Source organism: Xiphias gladius, chromosome 20 (assembly GCF_016859285.1).
Source record: "Xiphias gladius isolate SHS-SW01 ecotype Sanya breed wild chromosome 20, ASM1685928v1, whole genome shotgun sequence".
Taxonomy (NCBI): Eukaryota; Metazoa; Chordata; class Actinopteri; order Istiophoriformes; family Xiphiidae; genus Xiphias; species Xiphias gladius.
The window spans coordinates 1,513,624-1,540,461 of NC_053419.1; the positions used below are offsets into that span (position 1 = coordinate 1,513,624).

The 26,838-nt window shown below is 39.9% G+C and overlaps 1 protein-coding gene across 7 annotated transcripts; it reads right to left on the reverse strand.

Annotated features, from left to right (window-relative positions):
- Window positions 1-196: 196 nt before the first annotated feature.
- Window positions 197-26,838, reverse strand: slc25a25b (solute carrier family 25 member 25b). Of its 7 annotated transcripts, none has more exons than XR_005709674.1 (11): window positions 25,961-26,838; window positions 11,379-11,505; window positions 10,839-10,926; window positions 9,745-9,856; window positions 8,346-8,504; window positions 8,046-8,198; window positions 7,852-7,959; window positions 7,279-7,446; window positions 7,040-7,190; window positions 5,122-5,561; window positions 197-707 (listed from the first exon to the last, which is right to left on the reverse strand). XR_005709674.1 is itself a non-coding variant. In XM_040157285.1 (11 exons), the coding sequence occupies exons 1-10, from the start codon at window positions 26,315-26,317 to the stop codon at window positions 5,377-5,379; spliced, it is 1,608 nt and encodes a 535-aa protein (XP_040013219.1). In that variant the 5' UTR covers window positions 26,318-26,838; the 3' UTR covers window positions 197-707; window positions 5,341-5,376. The 7 variants fall into 7 exon arrangements, 4 of the variants coding, with proteins under 4 accessions (XP_040013219.1, XP_040013218.1, XP_040013217.1 ...); XR_005709673.1 differs by having other exon boundaries at window positions 1,619-5,561; XR_005709672.1 differs by having other exon boundaries at window positions 197-841; window positions 1,619-5,561.

The following is a 26,838-nucleotide window of genomic DNA, read 5'->3' on the forward strand; positions in this document are numbered from 1 at the left end:
AGTCAGTTGATTGGTTGGGTCTAAAGGCTTGAAGTTTGAAAAGTTAAAAAAAAATAAAATAATAAATAAAAAATGGGGGACCACTCAGACTTTTGGACGCAGAAATAACAAACTTTTGTCATGAGGTGCAAACTCAGGCGTGATTTTTGGCACCAAGATCAATAACAAATGAAGCCAAATGAAAAAACTCAAAATGTTCAATGCTGAACTAGTTTATTTAACAGCTGATGTCATACAAGCATAAATATTTTCAACATAACATTCTTTCATTGGATGCATTAACAAACATGGAAAGATGTAATCACATATGCAATTGTTGCATCTCTGTCAGTTATAGCTAGCATAGTAAAATAAAATAGAAATATATATACTTAATACTTTTTGTAAACTATGCCACCAGCTACCAATATACATTGTAGCCTTCAGTTTGTATAGTCTATAAATTCTTGTATCAAGTAAATGTATCAAGTTCCACTAGCATTGTCTGTATGTTGATTTGCCACAACATAAGGTCTACTTTTAAGACATTAGATAATTACTTTAAACTGTACAAAATACAGAACTCATTTAAAAAGGCAGCCACAGGGTGACATAATTCTGTGTCACAAATTATGCATATATGATATCAGAGCAAAGGGTCAGAGTAACACTCGTGCCAGGAAGCAAGAGGAGGAAGGAGGGATGGACTGAGACATTTGCTTCCAAACCTGCGAAAGAGGATCAACACTCAAATCAGCAACTGTAAGCCCATTATCTCTTCTCCATCTGCTAGCAGACACAGCATGATTTCTAAAGCAGATGTGATGCTGGAGTAAGGCAGTTGACAAAGCATCCTGGCATTCTGAAGGTCAAAGGCACAGTCCAACATGTGAGACTGCAGTTCTACCAGAGAGACACACAGATTGTATAGCACATTGGTTTGTACAGCAGGGGAACTGGGCTTTTAATGAATACATCCGTCCTTTTATTACAGTACTTTCCACAACATATACTTGATTCACTATGAAGAGATCTTGTTCAGATTGTATCTTTCACTGCCGAGAATGTGTTTATTCTTGATAGTCAGCTGTTCTTATGTCTGAGCAGTGTTTGCAGCTGAAATGCCTCCTGTTTTATCGTCATAAACTGCTGCTGATGTGAAATCCCAAGGTAAATTCTCTGTATGGAGACCAAAAATGTTCAATAATAAAATACATGAGTAATTCTAAAATAAATTGTTACATGGAAGAATTGTAATATATTTAAATGAAACAATATTTTGTGAAATAACTTAAGGAATTATTAAAACCCAAGTCATCATTATGACGTTATATCATCAATCTTATTCACACACGTTTTATAAGACTTCATTTTTATATCATATTAGAAAATTTTATTTCAAAATGTCCTATTTCAAAAGTCTGTTCTTATTTCATTATGGCATTTTCCCCAATAACTATTTCACATCTATTTTCAGGACAGTGATGTTGTCACTGCCCATATGCAAAATTTCCACAGGGGGACAGGGAGGACATTTTTTGACTTTTTCCGGGGTGAGAAAAAAAAGTTTGTAGAACCTGGTAAAAGAAAAAAAAAAAAAAGTGGTATTCAGTCGCTAATATCGTAGGTCAGCCATTACCTTCTGTCAGAGGCTCAGATTTACAGCCACCATGCTCAACCAACTGCTACACTGGTGCCCCTCAGGTGGTGGCACTGGCTAGCGCCGTGGCTTTCCTGGCTGGCTTTCCGGACAACCTGTCCTTGTCAACACTGCCACCTTGTGAGAGGCTAGGGTTATAGTCAACGTGGCGGTGACTGTCGCCGAGATAAAGGTGGAAATTCGCCTCGTTCGTAGGGTGTTTGAAAGACGTGGGCATATCGCCATCTTTGCTCGTTGAGGGCCGGTCATGTGCCTGCCTTTGGCGCCGACTCGGGCGAGGCGTTCCATTTGAACGCGCCCGCTCTTGGGGCGGTGCCTGAGCTGTGGGACTAGGCTCCTTTTTTTTGGTTTTTCTCTCACCCAGTCAGTTGCTGGCCTTTAGGAGTCCAGGCTGGGGTATAGCTGGGACTACATCAGTCTCCTAATGGCCTTCACCTTCTGTATTAACCAGTAGCGAAGCCCGTTATTGGGTGGAGCGCATACTAAATAGAAAGTGGTTACTGGATGTAATTCCAGTTCTATGAGTACGTGCGTAGACCTCTGACTGGAGGCTTAGCTGGCCCCCTTTTCAGTAGATGTTGCTGAGTTGCAAAGGGAGACGAGCAGCGCATGCGCTAGGGTGAGTGCAAAGATCTTACTCAGGGTGCCGAGGCGCAGCCTCAAAGGGGGTTAACCAATAGCGAAGCCCGTTACACTCATAGTACTGGAGTTACGTCAGGTAACTACTGTTCTTCATTTTTCATGGCAACGATTAGCATCCATACACAACCGGATACATTATCCACACCCTCTAACCGTCCAGCGATTACTTCACAAATTGGTTCATTTATATATTTTTAAATAATAAATGACCCCCCCCCTTATTTATTTACTATTGAACACTTTCAGGCCCCGTATCTGAGGCTTTGACATACATTAAAGTCACTTCTATCATTCAAAAACAAACCATGAGCCTCAGTTTTTCACCAAGACCACAGGTCACTCTAAAATCAAATCAAATCAAAGCCACGTGAAAATGAAATTAGTCAGTACAACCAATACATCACAAATTCACTCATTATTCCTTTTTGAAAGAATAAATAAATAAATACAGTAATAAATTAAACAAAAACAGGAATTAAAGCAGCGTATTTTAAGGTGCATTCAGTGTCCCACAGACTCAACCTCTTATAGTGTTTTGGTGCATTTATGTAAGAGAGGCTTGGCACACAAGGCACTAACGGGAATGTGTGACCATTTGACACAGGCATTCGTCAGGCAGAGAGAGCTTCCTGTGCTTGGATCTCCTGCCATGTGACATAAAGGAGTGTTGATTTACATTGTACCAGACTGGGAAATGTCTCAAGCCAACAAGGTGGTGAAATATTCCTTAAAGATCCAGCTTTCAACAGCATTTGAAAAGCTTTTAACTGTAATTTAAACTGTAAATCCTTGTCAGAAAGTCTCTCTTGTAGTCATTAATCTAGTCAAAAGGGAAACTGAAAGGTAAACATGCTGAACTTATGATAACAGTCACAATATTATACTGTTGGTACCGAAAAGATAATGCTGCCAAAGCAAAACAAGACTGGTGTAATGTTTGATGAGTTCATCTCTGTGGTATCTAATGGAAGGAAAAGAAAAACAAAACAAAAAAACAAACAACCAACCCCCTCCCCATCAACATCAACGACAAAAAACTCCCTATTACTTTGATTATATATTTTTCTATATCTATGAGATTTTTAAAAGGTTAATTTTGTTAATTACATATTGTTTAATTATATTATTTTCTTATTCTGACACTGTAAAATGTCCTGTCACCTGTTTTTGGGATCAGATATTTTCTATCCTAAAAAGTTGAATTAATAACAAACAAAACACGCCTCTCAAAGTTCAACACACTCAGGGGTTTTGCTGCTAGAGTCTTAACTTTTCTGGTATGACCAGTAGCAAATGTTAGCAAGCTGTAGATAGATATGCTGTATAAATGACACTACTGAGTCAGTTCACTGACATTATAACCTCTCTGTTAATGTGCCACTGTTCACTGCAGTATATCAGGTTACAGATAAACATTTGAGTGGTTTTATCACGAATGTAGAACAAGAAGTAAACACACTATACCTCACCAGAAGACATGTTGTTTTCTGCTTGTGGTCATATTTTACTCTTTAAAGCTGCTGACTGAATGTAACTGACGTCTTTCAAGCAACCGACTCAGGAGAATTTGGGGAAACAAAAGGAAATTCATTGTCCCATTATCCTGCAATTTTCAGCTGTGGCCAAAGTGGAAAGTGGACACTGTTCAGCCAAAGTTTTGCTTTAAATGAAAAAGTTGAGAAATTCAACAGCCATAACTGAGTAATTCTGCCTAAGGCAAAACTCAGCCAAGTAGTAGTAGAGTACTCTACATATTTACATCAAGGACCTTCGAAGTGCACAATGTATGACTGCTTGACAGCTCAGTACAGTTCACTGTACAGAATCTTCAGCTTTGCAATTAAAATAAATTATGAATCTACATCCATACCTTTTTCACCTGCTCGTCAAAACTTCCTCACTAGCTGCAATGTTCCTGACACCCCACAGCAAGCAGTTGACGGAACAAACAATGTAATGACAATTATGCGATTCCTCGATCCTTACCAGAGGTAGGGTAAGCTTAATAGAAAGGTAGTGCTAGACTCAACATTCAAGATTCATCCCTTTGGAAGCATTAACAACTTCATGACAAAATACTTTTGAAAAGTTCACATTTAGGCCTGTGGGGAAGGTTGGAGTGTCTGTAATGGAAAAGTTCACTATTACTACTACTACTATTTGTGACAGTTTAGTTGTGACTCTTTTTTATATGCATGGCCTATCATCTATTAGTTTGCAGGAAGCCTATGCACTGAAAGTTAATGTTTTTAGATTTTTGTCTTCATGCAAGGTAATGGAAGGAAGGATAAACGATGGCACTACAAAGGATTTTGTCAGGCCACAGTAAAGTTTGTAGACATGAAATAGCTCTTGAACTGTTAGAACCTTGCAGTTGAATATATTTCTACTAAGTTCGTAATTCAATTAAGTCTCATTTTAAGTCTCATATAGTCACCATTGATCACATTGGAGGTGAACAATGCTGTGCTGTGGCAAACATCTAAAATCAGCATAACGGAGCATATTACATGCGCAAGGTAATTTACATACCTGCAAAGGTTGTATCCACCTCAGCTCTGTGCACAGTCACTGTACTTTTGATGACTAGAAGTGTCCCAGTCTTCCATTAAGGAGATATGGGGAATGCTCTATGATATACCTTAGCAAAGCCCTTCAAGACAAGGATTCTTATTTTACAAGGACCAGCAGGATTGCTCCTGCCAAAGCACTGTCAGTGCCCAAAACAAACAGTCATAGTTTACTGGTACACAAAGTAAACACCTTCTATGAATTTGTTAACAGGTGCTACAGCTCTTCTGAGTTGCTAAAGGAATGATTAAAATAACAGCAAACAATACCGGTAATTGCTTCAGTTAAGCTTTCCTCCTTCCAGAAAGTCTTCATCAGTCTGTCCACTTACAACTTCCATTCCTCTTCATTTACATCATCTCACTTTTATCCTTTAAACCCTGGAATTTGATAATTTGATTTAAATGTGTAGAATTTCAGCTGCTTGTTTCTTAGATCCTAAAGCAGTTCATCTTCAGCACAAAAGATAAGCAAAAAAAAAAAAAAACCTTTGGCCTCTTGATTTTCTCCGTCTGCCTCCCTCTTCACTTTGACTGGACGCCCAAGGTGATCTTGAGGTGCTCATAAACCACGTAGCTGATGCTGACAGATGGAATGACCTTCATGAAGTTGGGTGCCAGGCCTCGGTAAAGTCCCGTGGCCCCCTCTGTCCTAATGATGTGTCTGAAGAGGCCCGTCATGTTCATCTGAGGGCCTCCTTCCAGGGTAGCTGAAGAAGACAGAGGGAGGACATGCTCATGAAACACTACCCAGTGCACACACAGCAACATGGACCTAAACAGATGAACGAGTCCACGAACATCACACACGATGCACCATTAAAGGTGCTCCTAGCTGGATTTTTAAGTCACAATAAAATCATTTTACATTAAAACTCGAGAGGTGTTTTCAGACACCACCTCCATTGTTTGTAATTACGACTGTTGCCGTCTATGTTAATGATGGTTAAACTTTTTTTATCTTGATGCTGCAGCTTTCTACATGACCATGGCAACTGCAGAGACCAAAAAATGATGCAGGAGCCAATTCTACCATCTGCATTTCCTGAATTATGAGTACACTGTAAACAAACAAACATCGCTTTGCAAATAAAAACAAACAAAAAGGTCGTGCAGCAAAATTATCTTCAAAGTTTAATTATCCAGTCTGGGCCAATAAACACTGTTCATGATATTAATTAACCTTATTAATGCAATGTTAATATTGTCAAATACTCTCCAATTTAAGCTACAATCCACTGTGCTATGTGATGAGTTTATAGGTTGAAGCAACCTTTTGCCATGGTCATAGAGTGGCATCCTGCTGTTGCTAAAAATACGGAACACCAGTGTTGCCAGACATAGCAGTAACAGCTTGCTGTCTGAAAACACCTTAGGTGACAAATGTGCTTTTCGATCGACACTCAAATCAAAAATAGCCAACTCATCAAATGTTTCTAAACCTCACTGAACTGGTGGTGCTCATCACGTGTATCTAAATAAATTGAGGCTAAAGTTTTGAAATAATATTCTTTGTGTACGGCTCATTGTTTTGTCCTGTTAATCTACTTGAGAGAGAGTTAAAGCAGTTTAAATGTACAGTCGTCTGTAATAGCTGTTAAGATACATGGTATTAATGTGGCTTCAGTACGAGGAAGTAATTGGCTTTAGTTGGCTAAAAAAGCTAAAGAACTATCTTCAGTTATTTAAATCAGAAATTAAAGAAAAGGGATGCTAAATCGCTTGTATGAACAGATTTGTTCTTCAGTGGCAAGTATGTGTGATTTAAGAGAATTTGTTGCATTCACCAATTTTCTTGTGCTTAATTTTTTTTTTTTTTTTTTTTAAAGGTACAAATGTAACTTACAAGTGGTGATGTTTTTATGAATGAAACTTGCCCACTAATGGAACATAAGAAGTAGCCTTGTGTTGTAACCTGTTTCATCAGGTTAAAACGAGGGATTTTGGCACATTTGTACAGTTACAGGGGTTTAGTGAATCTGACTTGGAACACACAGAAAAAATTAAGATTTAAGATTAGAAAAACAAAATGGTTCTTGCATGAGGTCCGATCATTTCAATCAAACCATCTAATAAACTGACTACCAGGTAATCAATCAGTTGGGGTGTTCCTGAAATTGAATAATTTCTTCTTATCCTTTTATTAGAGAGCAACTGTACCATGCAGCAGAGTTCTGCAGTGACTGACCTTGTGCCTGCATTCGAGTCCTGACCAGGGCAAGTGGGTAGCTGGCCAGCTGCCCACATGTGCTGGAAGTGGTGCCACAGGCCAGAAGCACAAACACTCCCGGGTCAGCGCTGTCCGTGGCGAAGCGCTGCAGCCATGAATTCTTCAGAGTCTGACAGAGAGGAGCAAAGGAGTCAGACTGAGCTAGAAAATAATAAAAAGAGAAGTTATCACTCAACAACAACCACACACACACACACCTCATAGACAGCCAGGTCGATACCAGCATAGGGGATGATGCCAAGCACGTTGGGGACGTAGCCCTTGTAAAAAGCAGCTACACCCTCCCTCCGGAAGATATGTTTGGCACAATCCAAGATGCCCGAGTACTGACCCGTCTTCCTCAGGGCTAACCGTGTCTTCAGGACCTGAGACGACAGGAAGTGATGTCAGGCCCTCTGACAGATGATAGTACCTCCACTTCTAGTCCAAGAGTCGTGGAAAATCTTTCATACTTGAACAAACATAGATTAATATACGAATGCCGTGCATTATCTTTCACATTAAAATAAGTTGCGTGTTATGAACCTCATTTACATAAATGACTTGCTCACACTTTGTGCATAACTGAAGGTCTGTGAGTCTGCACGTGAAGGTCTGTTTTCCTCCAGATAAGAGGTCACAGTACAGTTTCACATGATGGGTTCAAGGCTAAAAGTTAAAATGGGCAGTCAGTCACAACATTTACAGAATTAATACAATACCACTTAGAGTATTTTTTTTAAAGCGAGTTGTTGCTTGTTTCATTCTGGCTGTGTTCACAGGTATCTCACCTCCATGGGGTAGATGCTGCTCTGAGCAATTGCTCCAGCCAGAGAGCCAGCCAGCAGTCTCTCTGTGATGCCCAATGTCTCCTGGTTACTTCCAATTAATCGTTTAATCTAACAGACAGGACAATTTTTTTTGTTAAGCAGCAACACACAATGGGACAGAAATAAACCACTGATTTGAGCCAATAAGTGTATACCTGTTCGTAGGCCATGAACTTAATAGCAGACTCAGGGGCAATTTTGATGACATTGATGCCGTTCCCTCGCCACAGTGACCTCACACCACCCTCTCGGATCATCTGGGCGAAGCCCCCAGCAATATGCATGCTGTTGCTCTTAGAGGCATGAACCTGGGCAGGACAAACAGTCAGCATGTACTCACACAGTGCTTTGTAGTTCACATCCGTCCGTTCAGTTTGTCAATAATGACAATGTGCCTCTCTGAGAGTCAGCTGCCAAAATACGCCCTCATTCATGAGATGTGTGTTGTGTGTTACCTGCATGAGTACTTTGAGCCTGTCCAGTGGTGCGGTGCAGGTTCGAGACACTGCCCCGGCTCCTCCTCCGGCCACCAGGTGTCGCCACCACATTCCTGTTTGCTTCTCTTCTGCAGTGAACTCATCAGGCACCATCAAACTCTCCCCAACATCAAAGATCTGTGGAGGAAACAGAGTGTTTCAGTCCGGTGACACTGTAAGCCTGAGTACATAGCCAGAGTTGGTGACAAGAGAGCACCATGAAGAAGTATAGAAATCAACATGAATTGTTCGTGTGGGAGATCTGGGGCCTTATTTTCATGAATCCCTCAAATGCATCCTGCCCTGTGCGCCAGGGGCGTGTCAAGCGTAATTTGGGACTTTGGGAGCCCGTCTTAGAGGTTGTGACAAACATGGCCAATCACATTCACTTCTTTTATCCCCTTTAAACACAGCTCTCTCCCTGGCATGACACACCGACAGTTTGGGAATCCCATAGAGCTTTTCTCAGAGGAAACTTATTGTTGTCTGGGACGTCAAAATATGAATACAGTAGCTCAAATATACAGCCAGGACCAGGCTGATGCCTCTTTTAAGTTAAATTCACTTTTGAATAGACTTTGTACATGTTGAAGATCTTACGATCATCATGTTTTCTGAGTGTAATAGAGTGCCGATTTATTTATCATACAATGATAAATTTACCTGTATTCTGATTAAAATGTTGAGCACTTTGGCCAGACCCATATTCAATGTGTCAGCATCCGACATGCCCGATTATTGGCGGTAGAAACTGTAGAATTATTAATCAAAAAGGACCAGTTTAATGAAAACATAAGTGCTGATGTGCGGTTACTTTGCAACATTCTGGTCCTGATTGTACAAAATTTAGAGGTTGCAGATGGAACCGATACCTGCTGCCTTCAGATGGCTGTAAAGAGACTCACCACAGTAAAGGAAAGCCAACTGTTTTGGATTACATAGCAGAATCATTCATTATTCTTTAATCTGCCTAGTCGATATTATTGCCAGTCAAACAGAAAAACCTTTTTTTTTTTTGTCTGCACAGTCATAGGTCAGCTTAAATCTGCTGTTTTCTAAGCTTTGCTCTGCAAATTTCTGCTTTTTGCAGCCACTTTTTGGCTGAAAGTATAGTACATAGTACAGGAACTCTTTTTGTGGCTAGAAGGTCAGCATTTTGGTTTTGATATAACTACCTCAAGCAGAAAAAAATAGAAAAATTATGATCAATGTTTTAAATTCTGACCACGTGCAACTAGCATCTTTAAGTGTCTTAATGTTGTCATTTAATATAGTTACACTGGCAACTGCCTGCAAAACTAAAATTAAGTAGAAAAGATAAGATCTGAATTAATGTTTGCTGCCGTGTTGCTGTTGAGCAGAGAGGAAGACTGTGTACCGTGGAGTGCTTCCAATAGAGGATGATCTCAGGAATGTTCTCTGCTGGATGCAGGAGGTGGTAATCCCGCCACTCATTCCAGTCAATCGTCATTGTACCATCTTTATCCATACTGGGGATGGAGGATAACACAGTGGATGCAAAATCTTATGAATGTGACAGTTTTAGACGATATGAAGAACAAGCTATCTGCTCACATGCACAGTTACTTCCCAATAATGGTGACGTTTGTTCCAACGACTTCAAGAGCACTGTTTTGTAGCAAGATGCTTCACTTGAGCACAGTGTGCTACAAGAGAATCAACATTACATCATGCCTTTGTTTTGCCAATGTGATATTAGTTGTATTTTTCGAAAATTGAAATAAAAGAGAAAAAAGTAGTAGTTGGTAACTCAATTAGACGATGCAGTGGTGATTAGTGCAGCACTGGCTGAGCAAGCAGACTACAGAAGCCAGTACTTACTACAAGATAGGGGCCCAGATATTACCCCTCCTTATTCTGAGACCAGCCAGAGAGAAGAAGAGACAGACAGACACGCAGGAGGTTAGAGGAACTAGAAAAGGATCACACTGAGGCATAACAGCATTGAGCTAGAAAATCCTAAATTGGAAACGCGGGTGGAGCTGAGGAGGGACAAGCAGCACGAAACCTTCTGTGATAGGCTGAGACACCTGTACCTAACATACCCCTAAAAATACCCCTCTTGCCTGAATAACATACAGGAAATGAGAATAAGTGATATCATGACTTTTACATATAAGTGACTCGGGCGCTTGGGTGTCAGACATGACGCCATCATGTTAAAGTGCTAACAGTTAGGTAAAGTGGTGCATGTCTGAAAGGGATTAGAGAAAAGAGTGCCAATTTAACTTAATTAACAGATATCACAAAAACTGGTCCAGTTTGCTTCAGGGGTATCATTTACTCCTACAATAGCTCCTCTGTTTCAGTTCACGTGTATACAAACGTGAGACGTTATAAAATGAAAAATGAGGGAGACACGACAGATACACACACTCAAAAACAGGGACTGAACACATTTGTGGATCCATTAAGTGTAGTAGCAACTATGGATTAAAGCATTATTCTCACCTTTTAAGAATCTTCTCAGCCTGTTCCTCAGAGATGTTCACTCCCAGGTCTCGCAGAGACTGCATTATTTCTTGTGAGTCGATCCGACCTACAATACAGAAATTTTGTAATTATTAGTATCAATTGAAAATGAAACTCCATTGATTTTACAAATAAAAGGTCAGTTTAATCTCTATCTTTGCAGACTTGATAAAAATCAAATCAAGTCAAATAACCCTGATGAAGTCATCTTGAACATTACAAATTAAAAATAAAAAGCCCCAAGGTGGGCATTTAGCAGGCAGTAGGGGTCTAATGAAAAGATGATAGATATTGGATTATGGGAACTGTAGCATCGAGATTTTTTTTTTTCAGAGCTTGACCCATTCCAACAAGTAAAACTCGGGACATCTCGGCCTCTGCATCTTCAGCTTTCGATATTATTCTTTTACCTTTCTTCTGAGTTCTCCAACTTCATGGAAGTAAAGTTGGTCCAATCTGTTCTCAGCACCCCACAGCAGACCGGAAAAGTAAGTCACTAGTTCTCACAAGATTCCTTACCATCGTTCTTCTTGTCCAAACTCTTGAAGACCAGCCGGAGTTTCTTCTCGTGGTCTCTGAGATAATGAACAAACTCGTCGAAGTCTAACTGTCCATCCAGGTCTTTGTCCCCTGCTTTCACTATTTTCTGTAAGGAGAGAAGAAACAGGAGAAACATTTGAGGGACTTGTGTCTATTGAGAAAGTGAGGAAATGGGGACAGAGACAGCTACGGCGACTGGAAGCAGCTCATAAAAATGCTGGCTCCTTTTTGTATTTAAGCAATGTCACATTTCAGTGAGCATGATGTATTAGCTGTATATACAGTAAAATTATCTGTAAAGGATATCGGCTTGAACTAATTCACCACTGTTATTAAAGACAGCCGTATTGTTTATAGATAGTGTGATGTGACAAACAGCAGCAGAGGTAAGAACTTCCACAATCTCCTACCATCTGTGCACTGTTGACTCAGCGTGCAGTTTAGACCACTTTACACCCATCAACCATATCAGGATATTAGTCATCTTAGACAATCCAGGGCACTTTCTGCCAATACAACCTGCCAAGCCGGCTGGAAGGATTTCTAGGAGGAATTATAGTTAGCTGGAAAATAAATATACACTTATAAATAGCTACCTGGGGGAAGAAACTGCTGGCTGTGCAGGGCAGAGAGAAAATTGAGAGGTTTGTCTCGGACAGCACTTTGCCAAATGATTTGCTCTGCTAACAAGGGGGTAAAACTGAGGGAGCATGAGGAAATCAGCATGTGCAGCACTGCACTGACAGCATGAGACCAGTCCACAGGCCACTGTTTGAGGGACTGGATGTGTTTTACAAGGAACATTTCACAAAAAACAATCACCCTAAAGGATTATACCAGAAATTTTTGCATGTTTTAGCCGCTGACATCTGGTTTTAAAGTTACAATGTCCTCATGGCACGGTAATGTAACTGCAGTACTGAAAGAAGTAATAAGATCCTGTACTTAAAACCCCCCCCTTGGCTTAAATTTTTTTTTTTGTTCATTGTTACTTCTCTTGAATGGTTGTTCACAGCATTCACTGTATGTTCAGAGTTTGAAACACGAAGGTAGTTTGTAAATTAATCGGTTGAAAGTGTAAAGTTTATCTTTGCTCACCTAAAACCTGAGTTTAAGGTGTTTAGCTGCAAGAAGGAATTCTGACATCACATCCAGTTTGGAAGCCACTTCTGGTCCAACAGAAGTTGCTTCATCCCCTAAGCAAATGAAGTGAAACTAAAGTCTGCCTGAAAGGTGAGAAAACCACCGTGAAAAAAAATGGTATGCTTTACAGAGTCGTAGGTCAAAATGTAAAATATGTTTGATTTGTAGTAAATGGGCTGAACATGCAAAATCAGCGGTTCTTTTATTTGTTTGTTGAGATCCCCTTCAGTCCGAGGTCTGTGCTCCTAAAGAGTCCCTATAGAGTGGCGTGGTTTTTGAAAGAACATATACAAGATATGTAGAATTTGAACATTTCAGACTCCGGCACCATTTCTTGGTAGTCTGCAGAAGAGACTGAAGCACACCATAATGCACACCGTTCTTTCATTTAGACCTACTATTTTATCAGCTGGGTCTGTAACTTAAAAAATGGTTTGTAAGATGTTTGCTTTGTTACTAAAACCAACCAAATTTTCTGTCTGGCAAATCATCTTAAAAGTTTATTACAGCATCAGAATGAAAGCAAAGCATGATTTTATTTATACCTTTTCCCATGTATGATGCTGTATGTCATAAATTCATGCAACAGGAGAAATACACTCAGCTTGAAAAGATGGTAATCCATTTGATTAAAAATACTGAAATTCATTGTTGTCCAGTTTGGACATTGAGATGTAGAGACACAGACATCAAGTTTCATTTAACTGAAAGTACCAAGAAATAGTGCAGATAGTATATGTGCATATAGTATATTTGCACATAGTATATGTGCACATATACTATCAGGTTGTTTGCTTTTTGTGGAATATTCCTGAAAACCAGTGTCACTGAAGCAAAGATATACAGCACTGGGAGCTCCACACCCGCCCACCTCAAAACCAGCCTGTCTGTCATCTTATCCATTCACAGAGATTAAAGAGCACTTTCCTCCCCTTGGATCATCAACTACTAATATGCTAAATACACTTCACAGAGTACAAGTGACTTAAGGAAGATGAGTTTAACTGTACAACCCTTCTTATAAACAAAGGATGCAATCTATCAGCACAGATGTACTGTGATTATTTAGCTTGATAAAAAAGATTAGCTGTTTGTTACAGTTAAAAGTACAGATTTTTTTTTTTCCCTTTAGATACTATTGGAATGCAATGACCTGTAATGAACACAGAGTGGAGCACTCCTATACTACTCAATGAATTACTAGACACAGCAGACACTGAAGTTTAACACTGAATAACCGGTGACATGCATGTGTGCATTTGGTGAGCAGACCAGGGGTGAATGCATTCTTTTAAATGGTTAGATAATGCTGGGCTTTTTCTGGCCATAGATCAGAGGAAACCCAACAGCTGTAATGTCTCTTTGACACTGAGTGTCAGTGTGTTTGTTACTCTGACCTTTACATTTCAACATGTTACATCATTCAGGCTAATTCTAAGTCAGCAGGCAATTCTAGTTGTATAAAGAATAAGAATAAAAGGATAATAGGGTTAAGTATTTTCTGTTTCTCATATGGCAGATATGCTTTGACTGAAATGCAAAAACTATGTACATTAAGGAGCTAAATAAGATGGAAGCAAATTTATTTACAATTTTCGGCACATTATTAGTGTTGGATGGACTGTCCTTATGAAGCAATGAAAAAAAACAGACCAAATGATCTTGTTTAATCCCCAGAGTAGCACAAAAAAAGAAGTGAAAAGGCAGCGCTCGTCTCTCCTTTGCTCAAGGGCACATTTGAACACAGCACATATCCTTTCACACCTCTAGCGGAGCTGCTCAGTGCCAAACATCAGTGTGTGGTTGTACCTGGCAGCTTCCAAGTGTAAATGTCTGAGAGAGAAGCAATGTGTTCCTTGACCAGAGCCTTAAGCTCAGTGAACAAACACTTGGTTAATAAAGGTTAACAAGACTGAGTCATCAGCCATGCTAGCTGGTCTGTAAGGCTGTAATTATGCACAGTGATGCTTTGAATTAGATGCTGACGTCAACAAGCTAACATGCTGACAATGACAAAACATTTATCCTGAGGAAAATATGGATGTTGGTACCAAGTTTCCATGGCAATCCATCAAATGTCAGTCAAGACATTTCACTCAAAACCAAAGTATCAACCTGATGGCAGCTATTGCTGAAGAATTCAGATCAATGTAATTAGGATTCATCATTTGGGAACCATGAATGTCTGTACAAAATTTTGTGAGAACAAAATCATCCACTAGATGTTGAGAAATCTTAAAGGAAAATTTAAAACTGTGACCTGATAGTGGTGCCGGAAAAAAAATCAAGGGTTCAACATACTTATTATGATTGATCCTCTCTATATAGGCTAATTTTACTGGAAATTCATTTAATACTTGAGATATTTCACTCAGAACCAAAGCGATGGACCAACAGACATTGCCATTCCTAGAGCCTCATACTAGCGTGACTTTCTCTACAGAGTAGAACCTGAAATGAATTTCATAAACACTTCAATCTTAAAGCAGAACATGACTGATTTGGTTAAGTTGTTCCAAGAACTTAACAGTAAATAAATATGAAGAATAATAAAAGGATCCTAAATTAAGTGAAGATGTATTTTTGGGACAAACTACTGTTTCCAAGGTCATTACTGTAAGTGGGACAAGAGAATACAGCCACCCTCTATCCTACCTGTTGAAGATCTGTAGGTGGTGCCACCATGATTAATACTGTGGTCTTCTTTGGAGTAACATTACTCCTGCTGATTTCTTTACTGTCAGAGGAGCGTGTAGTCTTTCCCTGGAGAGCAGCTTGCACCTCTCTGCAGTTCCCAGTATCCCCAATTTCTTTGTCACCTGGCAACTGGGTTTCAGCAGGCTTACACTGTGTACTGCCAAATAGGCTCTGGCACAGGAAACTCAGCATGTTCTGCAGTATCCTCAAGCTGGGGCTTACAGTGTCTGGGTGACTGCCCTCTACTCAAACACAACAACAACACTTAACTGTGTCTGTTGGATGAAGGCAAAGAGTTGAACTACCAGAAGAAGTTTAGAAAGATCAGCTGACGAAAACGAGGGGCTGCAGAAACCTCCTCCAGTTTCTTCTACTTCACTGCTCCAGCTTAGCATCTCATCTTCTTACTGGATCTTTTTCTCATCAAAATCACTCAGTTGACAGATGTCCACGCTCGGCACCGCAGGTTCGGACGCATCAGGATAAAAACAAAAATGCTCCTAGTAAACTCTTTTCATTCAACTTCTGAGGCATGATTAGTCGTCCATTTATCAAACTAGAATTTCACACTGTAAATATCTCATGTTGAGAATGATTAAATAATGAGAGCAGCAGCAGACAGACAGGATTTGCTACTAAGACAGCTTCAGTATTCAGTATCTGCAGCCAGAGAAATGCAGCAAAGAGAATCTTCAGAAACCTGCATCCTCACTGCAGCCGAGTCTGACCAATCACTGCAGCCCATACTGGTAGGTCCCACTGTAGAGGCAAAGAACAAGCCCCTCAGCCAATGAAAGACAGGACGGAAATTAATTTATGCCAGCAATTGTCAGAGTAGAGGGAGGGGTGAGGGTGAAGCGCAGGGTTTCCCTCCATCACACCTCCCTCACAGGAGAAAATCTGCTGAGTGATGCCTCCCCCGTCCGCCCCTAACTATCCTCCTGCACTAAGCTGAGTCATTCAAAGCACAGCCTCCAGCAGACAATTCCATCCACCCAATGACCGAGCTCTGCTACATTTTAACTGTCGACACGTACTGGGTTCTTCTAGCTGGGAGAACTACAGTGTGATACAGCAAAGTTAGTTCCATTTCTTCATAAAAATCCTCATTACTTTCAGCTGCTTTGTGCTGTCTGGTTTTACTGACTGCACTGCTCCCTGAGTATATTGATCCCAGTGTAACTGATCATTGACAGAAACAGAAGCTCTGCTTATTACAGTATTTTCACTGTAACCCCTGCAAGAAGTCCCTACTTCCAAATACTATAACAAATCTTTCTCCTCCTGCATGAGGGGTTATTTGCAGCAAATCCCATGAAAGGACCAAAACCAATAACTTCCATCTCTCAAGACTTTGTGACCTCCCTACACTGTCTCTCAGCTCCAGGCCCAATGGTTCCTACTAAAGATGTAATTATTTAAAAAAAACCTCAAAAATAGTTTCATTTTGAGGAGGTTCAGTAATTTCCTAAAACAGCTGGACACGTTAGTTATTAGCTAACACTACTCAAACAAAAAATAACCATGATATGATCAGTCTTGTGGGGCCCTTGGCCCATCCTCAAGGTAACCCAAAGTACTGCGGCACCCACTTTGGGAACGAATGATAATGAAGGAACGTTTCAATCATGTAACAGTATGACTTAATTTTTTTTTTAGTAGTCTTTTGATAACAATGGAGCTCTATGGCACAGAGAAATAAGACTTATTGGGCTTTGGATACACACACAATGTGTTGATATATTCATAGTTGATCAAGAATATTGTCAGCCTTTTCCTTTGATTTCTTTATTTAATTTGGGGGTGCAGCAGTCCAGTAGGGTTAGTAAACCCAGAGTGTTAAAGATGTACTGCACATTTAAACATATTTTTTGAACTGTAAACTAAATCATTTGACTGTACTGTGATGAAACACATCAATGCTGGTGTTGATATTGACATTTCTTTCCGAAGTTATAAAAATCGGCATTTCATGGGTTGAAATGACTCAACACGCCTCTGCTGTTTTAAATCATCCTGAACCTTGCAAGGCAATTGCTGACCTAAAGTCAACCTTTTGGGACTTATTTACATCATGAAATTTAGAAGAAAAGAAAGAGAAAAAAAAAAGATAACGCCGTCTCATCAAAGTTGGGCGGCCCACCTCCCCCAGCACCCATTATTGAGTGGGAGTCTGTGAAACCGCACTCATTTTCAAATATATAGCGATCGAAACTCATCATTCACAGGAGTTTACGATATTTCTTTGCTAAACCTCTACTCAGTATTTTTCAATTTTGGCTCAGAGGTTCAGACCTAGGGAGTCAGTGCGAGAAAGGGAGTCAGCCATTACATTTTCAGCACCTTTCGTATGGTAGATATCCAAATGATTAGGCTGCAAAAATACTGCTAATCTCATTAAACGTTGACTAGGATTTTGTGAAATTAATGCCAAGGCCTCTTTCTCAATGACAGAATTGTTCAACTGATAAGAATTGAACTTTTTGGAAAAGAACCCTACTGGCCTCTCCACCCAAACATCAGCTTGCAGCAATACTGCTCCTGCCCCCACATGACTGGCATCAACCTGCAATGTGAAAGGTTTATCAACTGCAGTGTCGCCAAAACAGGAGAGCTTTAACATTTTCAAAAGCACACAGGGACTTGGCTGACCAAAAAAATTTGTTCTTCAAAAAGGTCAGTGAAGGGCATCACAAAGGAAGAGAAGTTCTTTCAAAAACTTCTATAATACCCCACCATGCCAACAAAGTGCATCAATTCATTTTTGGTTACAGGTGATGGAAAATTCTTGATGGATTCCACTTTGGCCTCCACAGGGCGAACCTCCCCCTGCCCAACCACTTTGCCTAAGTAGGTAACTGTAGCTCTGGCACATTCACACTTGGCCAAATTCACTGTGCCCACACCAACCTGTCAAACAGTGCACGGATCCTCTGCAGGTGTTCCTCCCAAGTGTCACTGAAGATGACAACAAAAACAGCACAACCTGACAGATCTGCCTCCACACGGTTCAGCCGCTGGAACATGGCTGGGGCATTACGTAAACCAAAGGCCATCACTCTATAAGAATACAAATGGATAGGAGTTATAAACACACTTATCTCCTGGGCCCGTGGAGATAGTGGTGCCTTCAAGCATCCTTGAAGTAGTCCAATTTGGTCAACTTTAGCTGAGCCTACTTGGTCAACGCAAGGCAAAGAACTGGAATCAGGTTTTTTTCACCGGCATGGAGACACTCAGCTAGAATTGGAGGGTTCAGCTATTTTATTATCTTGCATATATTGAAGCTCTTCATTTCGTTGTACCCTCTTATCCCGTTAAACGATGAAAGTGTTGCTTAATTGGTTGAGCATCACCAACATCTATGTTGCGTTCAATAGGATGTGTTTGCGACGGCGTTTTGGAAAACAGTGCTGGGGAGATATTTATAAGTGAAAATAGTTAATTGCGCTTACCTTCATCTAAGTGCCCAAGAACTACCAGCAAAGACTTTAATGCCTCAGTTGTCTAAACTTACTTGCAACACACCATCTGTAGGCCAGAGAACAACAACTCACGGACCTTATAAGGCTTCAACAAATTGACGCGACACAATCTAGATTTTCCTTTAGGCAGTGAGATCAAGGGGCTTGCTGTTTAACTATAAATGGACCAGCAAAATGTGCATGAAATGATGAACCCACAACTGGCAGAAGAAACATGACCTGCCTCTGTTTTGCTTTACAGTCAAACAGTGATTTCATTTTCTTTTGTGATTTTTGTACCTGTGTTTTGTCATTTGCCTGGCCACATAAAGCGTGTGCCTAAAACCATTCACAGAGTCAACCAATTTCTGTTGGGGCTCAGCAAAACTGACAATTGTCCGCACACAGAGTGCCCAAAAACCAGATCATTTGGACTGAATCCGGTGCTTATCTGAACTCTCTCTATTGGAGCTAGTAGCAACTAAGGCAGGCCCTCCTCCCAGTCGCGATCAAGCTCTGTGCAGAGTGACTTCAGGGTTTGATGATGCAGGTCAGAGTGGCAGAGGTGTGTCAAGGAGGATGAGCTACACCTGAAACAACTTCTCCTAAGTGCTAGTTTATATAAGAGGGCTGGATATGCCAGTTCTCGGATTAGATTTTTGTTAATTTAGTTTTACTTTTATCTTTTTTTATCCATCTTTTACTTTAATCCTTGATTATATGTCTGGTCTCCAATGTTTTCTCTTGAATTTGAGCTGTTTCATGACATCGTCAATGTCTCATCTTTGTCGCGGGGAGAAAAGGTTGACGAATATATTTCATCACAATTTCTAAAAAAATTAACATTATAAACCAAGTGTTGAGGTGATCAGGTAGGTTGTAAAAAATTTCCCAGTTTGACTAGTCTTACGTATTTTGGAGTAGAAATGTTGGTGAACTGACTCAAAAATGTCCATTGCAATTGTCTAGGATACTTTCAACCTATGTATGCACAGAACTATGCTATCTTTTTTTCTGATAAGAATAACAGATTTATTGGATTTTGCACGCACTCTGTTTTTTCAAAGTGACCTTGTTATTGCATCAAACAGTATTCCCTGTTCAATTTAGTGTCTTTGTGGTTATAGAGTGTCTTCAGTTATGGCTTTTCTTCAGATGCACTTTTGTTGTTTGTCTATCTCCACTGGTCTGCAGTAAGCAGCTTTGAGCTCAAGGTCTACTGTAGGTATAAAAGCTGTTGTCTGAAGTTTACTGATTAATGGCAGTGAGTCAGCAGTACATTATCAGTGAGTAGGGCTTGGGAGGCTTTTAGAGTTTTCTTCGTGGAAAAAGGCCTGTATCTCATTTCGAACTCACCCCTCATACATACTGTATAACACACTATAAGAAGAGGAAGTGTACCAGTTTGCTACACTACTGTTACACTGTTTTTCATGGAAGGGGGGTGTATTACATGGCTATAAACATATCACGTCCCACAGTGGCTGGGTACCACACATGACACACTTGGTGTGGTTAATTACCTACACCAAGGAGGTTATGTTTTCATCCGTGTCTGTTTGTTGGTTGGTTGGTTTATATGTAAACAGGTTTACGCAAAAAGTACTGAACTGATTTGCATCAAAACTTGGTGGAGGGATGGGGCATGGTCAAGGGAAGAACCCATTAAGTTTTGGTGGAGATCCAGTTAAAGGAATTCAGAAATTTTATCTTTTCTTAATATTGTGAGATAGGGCATTTTTCGTCAATTTCCAAGAATAGAAATAATGTATGGAACTTGATGTAAAAAAAAAAAACAAAAACAAAAAAAACAGACATATCTATGGTGTTGAGATCTATGAATTTGTACAATTTGGTACAGATCCAGATAATCCGGTTCTGTTGGAAGAAAATGCTGAATCCGCATTACACACAGTTGTACTTACTATGTTTTATGACAAATCATTTTTTATCAGACCACTTCTTTTTCCCTTTTATTTTTCTATTATAGAGCTAGACAGGCGTGTAAGATTGTTATGCTTTTGTGGAGGTATGTGCTCTACTAAGTTTTCTTTTGTCAATAATCTGACGATTATTTTTTTGATTAATTGTCTGGTCCATAATAGGGATTTCAAAGTCTGATACTGAGGACCTGCTCTCAGACAAAGCTGAAACAACGCCCCCCCCCCCCTTTTTTTTTCTTACAGATTATGGCTACAATTTGAACCTTTATAGCCTATATTAGTTCACACTTCATCACCATTAAAAGTATGCTAAATTAGCTATTTGCAGTTTCTTTTTGCAATGTATCCATGGATGTACAGACAACTATCACTGGATTACTTTAATACTAAAAGAAAACTTAAAACCTGATGATTCTCCAGTTCTGGAACATCTTTTTTTCAGATTTCAAAGTAGTTTTATTTATAAAGTTATATATTTCTACATTTTTTTTAACAAGGTTAGAGAAAGTGTTAAGTCACATGGATCATGTCTGTGTGTTCAAATTTGACTGAGTTATAACTCTGGGAAGGTATGTGATTTCTGACGCAAATTGTGGCAGTTGGCTGCTAAGTGTTTTAAAGTACCTTAATTGCCTCCATGAGCTGTGTGTCACAGCGCCTGCTGCAGCTCCAACCTGTCTCTCTCACCCCTGCCCCCCGACTTCAACTCTCCTTGACAGTCTGAAAACCTCTGGTCTATACGATAATGAAAATGCCCTTTAAAATTTCCTAGAGCCCAAAGTGACATTTTAAACTTGCTCACTTAATTTTTCTGATCATCCTTACCTAATCCAAAAATATTGTTAACTTCATATTTATCATATAAGATAAAGTACAGTTGTAAATTCTCATATTAGCAGCGGGAACCAACGACATCTTGAAACAATTAATCAATTAACATAATATTGCTAATTAAGTTTGTGGTACAATTGAAAGTGAGTATAACCATCTAAGCCATACACATTTGTTTCATGAAAAGTCCAATCAATTATGAAGTTCATCCTGTACGCCTATGCATTAACAGTAGCCAACCGTAATACCTGCATATTTCACATTAATTACTCAGTTTGAGCGTTTAATTAAACAAATGGTGTACGGTATTACTGATGTCTGTACGGAATATCACTGAAACTTGTGCAAACATTGCACCTCCATGAGATTGGCACCCCATGTGACCAGGATATAAATAACTATCCGTTCATTTGTGGATGTTTGTGCACACAAAGTAAACATTTGTGCTTGACCCATTTTTAAGAAATTAAATATTAAAATTTTAAGCATAGGCCAATCATGCCAACACCCCATTAACACCCAAATAACTCCAATGTGGTCTCATTCATTTGTACATCATTTGTGCACCTCTGTGCAAGCAAAGTTATGTGACATCTTACTTTTCATAACTCAAAAATTAAAGAAGCAAAAATGTTTGTTTTGCTTACACAAACAGTATGTCACGAATGAGTCACCACTTTCGAGTCATTTGGACATTAATGGGTGCTGAGGCCTATGCATGTTTGGAGGGATATTCATGACCTTGGACTGTAGCATGGAGAAGAACACCAGCCAGTCAAAATACCTGCTGTCAGTTAAGGTTTAGTGTATCAGTGGGTTTCCTACATCATGCTGTGTGTGCATGCATGTGTATGAAGCATCTGTACTCTATGTACATGTGTATCAGCAGCACACATCTCCTTATTTATAGTGTTTAATATTTGTTTAGAATTTAACTAATCCTTCCAGTAAATCCATCAGCTGTGTTACTTAAAAGCCTGGAGATACCTCACCATTTCTGAATCCATAACATAATCAACAAAGGCCTAGAACATTCACAAGTTATGATTAATAAGAGTCAAGCATCAGTATCGAAATAACACGACTTAATTTTGTACTTGCATTCCAGTTGATGCCCAAATGTCATATGAGACTAACTTAAATGAAGCTTAACAAATAGCCCAGGAGGAAAAACAGCAGCAAACAAACCTATTACATCCCACTGATGTTTCTTGAATCTAAATACATAACTTGGCTAAAGTGTTCCATTCTCTAAACCTTTTTATAACCACCTGTATCTATCATACAAGGCAGGATGGATCCACAGATATGCTGCTTCTTTACTGACAGGAGTGGCACCCTACATGGTCGTATGCTGCTTTAGCCAGTACTTTAAGGTTCAACCATCTGTGTGTTCAAAGGTTTACTTCTAGACCACTGTGATACAAAAGATATTATTTCTCTACTTGTTAATTTTCTGTTGGCTGGAACAGGTCTGCCTATAACAAAAAGGAGTGCACTGTACAATACACACTGAGTAAAAATACCTGTTTAAAAGGTACTGCAGAAGTATTAATGAGCAGGTGTACCTCCTCTATATTCACTGCAATGTAGCGTACATTATACTGAAAAAAAAACTATTGCTGTCAACAAATGTCCTCAAAGAAAAGCTCGAGCTGTCGGGTGATATGAAAATATTATTGAGAGAGACACTGAAGCAATTCCAATCTCAGTGACCCGACAGTTTCAAGTTGTGAGGATAGAGTAGCCTGAACCAGTGAATTGTTATCAGGGGTTCAATATGTGACCTCTGATGTTTTGGACATTTGCCATAATGTCAAACAGCATGTAGAAGGTAGCATTATCCAGGATTTTTTGACTATCCTCAAAGAGAGACATTTTCATAGCAGCAGGGATTTCCACGACTCTGATCCGCTTGTAGGTTGTAGAGTCTCAGTGTCTGAGATATACTTATTGTAAACTGTTCTCACTTGAATTAGTTAGTTATTCAGAGAAGATACAAACTGTAACCTTGCAGTTCGGCATAAGAGGCTGGTGGGGGAAGGAATAGTTAAGCAAATTCTATGAATTTTCTTGTGTGAAGTCTGTTTCCTGGGCCCATAATAAATACATTCATTCAGTCAATGGAGACTGACCTGAGGGTTGTTTTATTCATGCTGCATTATCCACTACCTTTCAGCAGGAATCCCCTTGAAAAATAAAGATCCCTAGTATCCCCATCAAAGCCTGTGTGTCAAGATTTGGATACACATTATATGACAACAGTGGCTACTTTATTTCTACTGTAATTCCTAATTTGGTGATGTAGAGAGACATGTTCTGTACAATATCATGGAAACAACTTTACTTACACTATAATAAGAATCATTCATCAGACTCCAAATAGCAGAGCAAGTGCATTTAAGCTTGCGAGGTATCTCACAACAAATACAACACACACAACTATGTTTTAATTTTCCATAGCTTGTGGAGAGGCAGTTATGTACATAGGTACTTTAGCTGCTTCAAATGTTTAAATATCAGGCCTAAAGGTCGGGCTCAAAATTTCAAAATTTCCAGGCAGAAGTGTCCTGGTGATTTTTAGATCAAGTTAAAAGCTAGCTAAATTTGGTTGAAAAATCAAAGTTTCTTTTATTAGATGTCGATGTTACTTATACACTTACCAAGGACTTGATAGGAACACATATACACCTGTTTATTCATGCAGTTATCCAATCAGCCAGTAATGTGGCAGCAGTGGAATACATAAAATCAATGCAAATACAGGTCTGGAGCTTCAGTTGATGTTCACATCAAACATCAGAATGGGAAAAAATGTGATATCAGTAACTATAACCGTGAAATGATTGTTGGTGCCAGATGGGCTGGATTGAGTAATTCTGGAACTGCTGATCTCCTGGGATTTTCACACACAACAGTCTCTAGAGATTACTCAGAATGGCGTAAAAAACGAAAAACATCCAGTGAGTAGTTCTGTGGACGGAAAAACCTTGTTGATAAGCGAGGTCTGAGGAGAATGGCCAGACTGGTTTGAGCTGACAGAAAGGCTATGATAACTCAGATAACCACTCCTTACAAGTGTAGTGAGCAGAAAAGGATCCCAGAATGCACTTGTCAAACCTTCAGGTGGATGGGCTACAAAAGCAGAAGACCGCATTTGGTTCCACTCATGTCAGCAAAGAACACAAATCTAAGGCTGCAGAGGCCACAGGCTCACCAAACCTTGACAGTTTAAGACTGGAAAAACAGCCTGGTCCAAAGAGTCTGGATTTCTGCTGAGGCACGCAGATGTTAGGGTCAGAATTAGGCATCAAAAGGATGAATCCATGGACCCAACTTGCCTTGTGTCAACAGCACAGGTGGTGGGGGTGTAATGGTGTGGGGAATGTTTTCTTGGCACACCTTGGGCCCCTTAATACCAATCAATCACCATTCGAATGCCACACAGTCTGAGTATTGTTGCTGACCATGTGCATCCCTTTACAACCACAGTTTACCATCTTCTAATTGCTACTTCCATCATAACAATGTACCATGTCACAAAGTAAACGTAGTCTCAAACTGGTTTCATGAACATGACAATGAGCTTGGTGTATTTAAGTGGCCTCCCCAATCATCAGATCTGAGTCCAATCAAATCGCCTTTGGGATGTGGAAGAACAGGAGATTGGCAGCATGAAATGTACAGCTGACACATCTGCATAAATTAAGTGATGCAATCATGTCAACGTGGAGCAGAATCTAAAAGGAATGTTTACAACATCTTGTGGAATCCATGCTATGGAGAATTGGGACTGTTTCAGAGCAGTGGGTGGCCCTAACCAGTATTAGTATGATGTTCCTAATAAAGTGCTCATTGACTGTTTCACTTACATTCTGTTCCAATGTGTAGTTAGAACTTGCTTCATTCTGAAATATAGTCACTACAATGCTGTTAAAACAACAATTATATCCTAGACATATGAAAACATTTCTTTTCAACTAAACTTAGTTTTCACCAATATGTATTAATGTCTTTTGGCCTACAAATAACGGTATTATGGTTAACTAAATTACTTACATATCTGAATATATCTGATTAAAATTTGTATTTGCTTATAGGTTTTCAGTTTTCAAACAAAATACGTAAACTGTTTTGTCATACTATACATTTGTCCTTTTGTACTGTTGTTTAAAGTTTTCTCATTTTTGCTGCTGCTGTGTTGTTTCCTGTTGTCATGTCATTGTCCCTGTTACTTTCTGCTTTGCAGACTAAATGACACCCAACATTTGTCTGTTCCCTGTTCCTTTCTCCCAGCATTCATATTTTCTTTTTTTATTTAATTATGCACTTTGTTATCCTCCAATGGGAAATGCATTTTTAATTTTCAAATCAATTGTACATGCAAACAATAAGACAGAAATAGGAGCAAGAAAACGACAGGGAAAATAAAAAGAGCATAACCGAACACCTTACACAGTTGAGCTGAAACATGTCCACTTACCATGAGCTCATGCTCGGTGCGATATACCCCTAATTTCTTCAGCCCAATCGTTAGGTCGTTTACACAAATGCCTCCATCACCGTTCACATCCAGGACCTGGAACAGTACTTTCAGTCTATGCTCCTGCTCGGGCCCTCCACATATGTCACATGGATGCGCTGAATGGTCAGGGTCAGAGTGCCAGTCGCCGGCCACGGGCCGTCGGGAGACTGGTTTAGATGAGGAAACTGATGAGGCGTCCTCGGCATGCACGCCTCCGCCGCCCGGGTCGACCCCCGAGTGGGTCTCGGCCGACCGGCACTGGCAGAGTACATCATCAAGCAAGGCTGGCATCAACGAGCCCTGCTGGTGCATCATGAACAGTTTGATAGTCCTCTAGCTACGGCGGCGAGCGGTGGCAGAGAGCGTCTAAGGTCACCGTTATAATTCGAACCCTTATGGCAACGTCACATGTTCCTCCATTTCAGCCGGCATTGAAAGCAAAGGGGACCAGCTGCCGGTTAGCTTACAGACTCGACTTTTCACCACGAACACATTCGCAGAGTTCATTTGAGAAGGAAATGGGACCGTTCAGTAGTAACTCCGCGTGATACATGGACTCAGCTAAGCAGCGTTTTCAGTGTAACTTAACGTAAACTATGTTATAGATGTAGGTTGAACGAAACGCCGTGATGAGGAGCCTGAGCTGTCAGCGACTTCACTGTCTATAAAAATACCTTCAACGCGTCGGACGTTAGAGTTAATACAGAGCTATATATTGCACATCACAACTAAAAAAGTCCCCGTTTTAAAGACTGTTATGGATAAGATGTTTATTCCGATATTTAAGTGCCGTTTACTTGCTGGTCGTTGAGGAGAAATATATTTGGCTCCAGGAA

Coding starts and splice junctions, on each gene's coding strand:
- slc25a25b (XM_040157285.1), bottom strand. CDS start 26,317: ATGATGCACCAGCAGGGCTCGTTGATGCCAGCCTTGCTTGATGATGTA. Junction 8,505..9,744: donor TCTATTGGAAGCACTCCACG/GTACACAGTCTT, acceptor TTTCCTCCACAG/ATCTTTGATGTTGGGGAGAG. Junction 7,960..8,045: donor AGTTCATGGCCTACGAACAG/GTATACACTTAT, acceptor CCTGTCTGTTAG/ATTAAACGATTAATTGGAAG.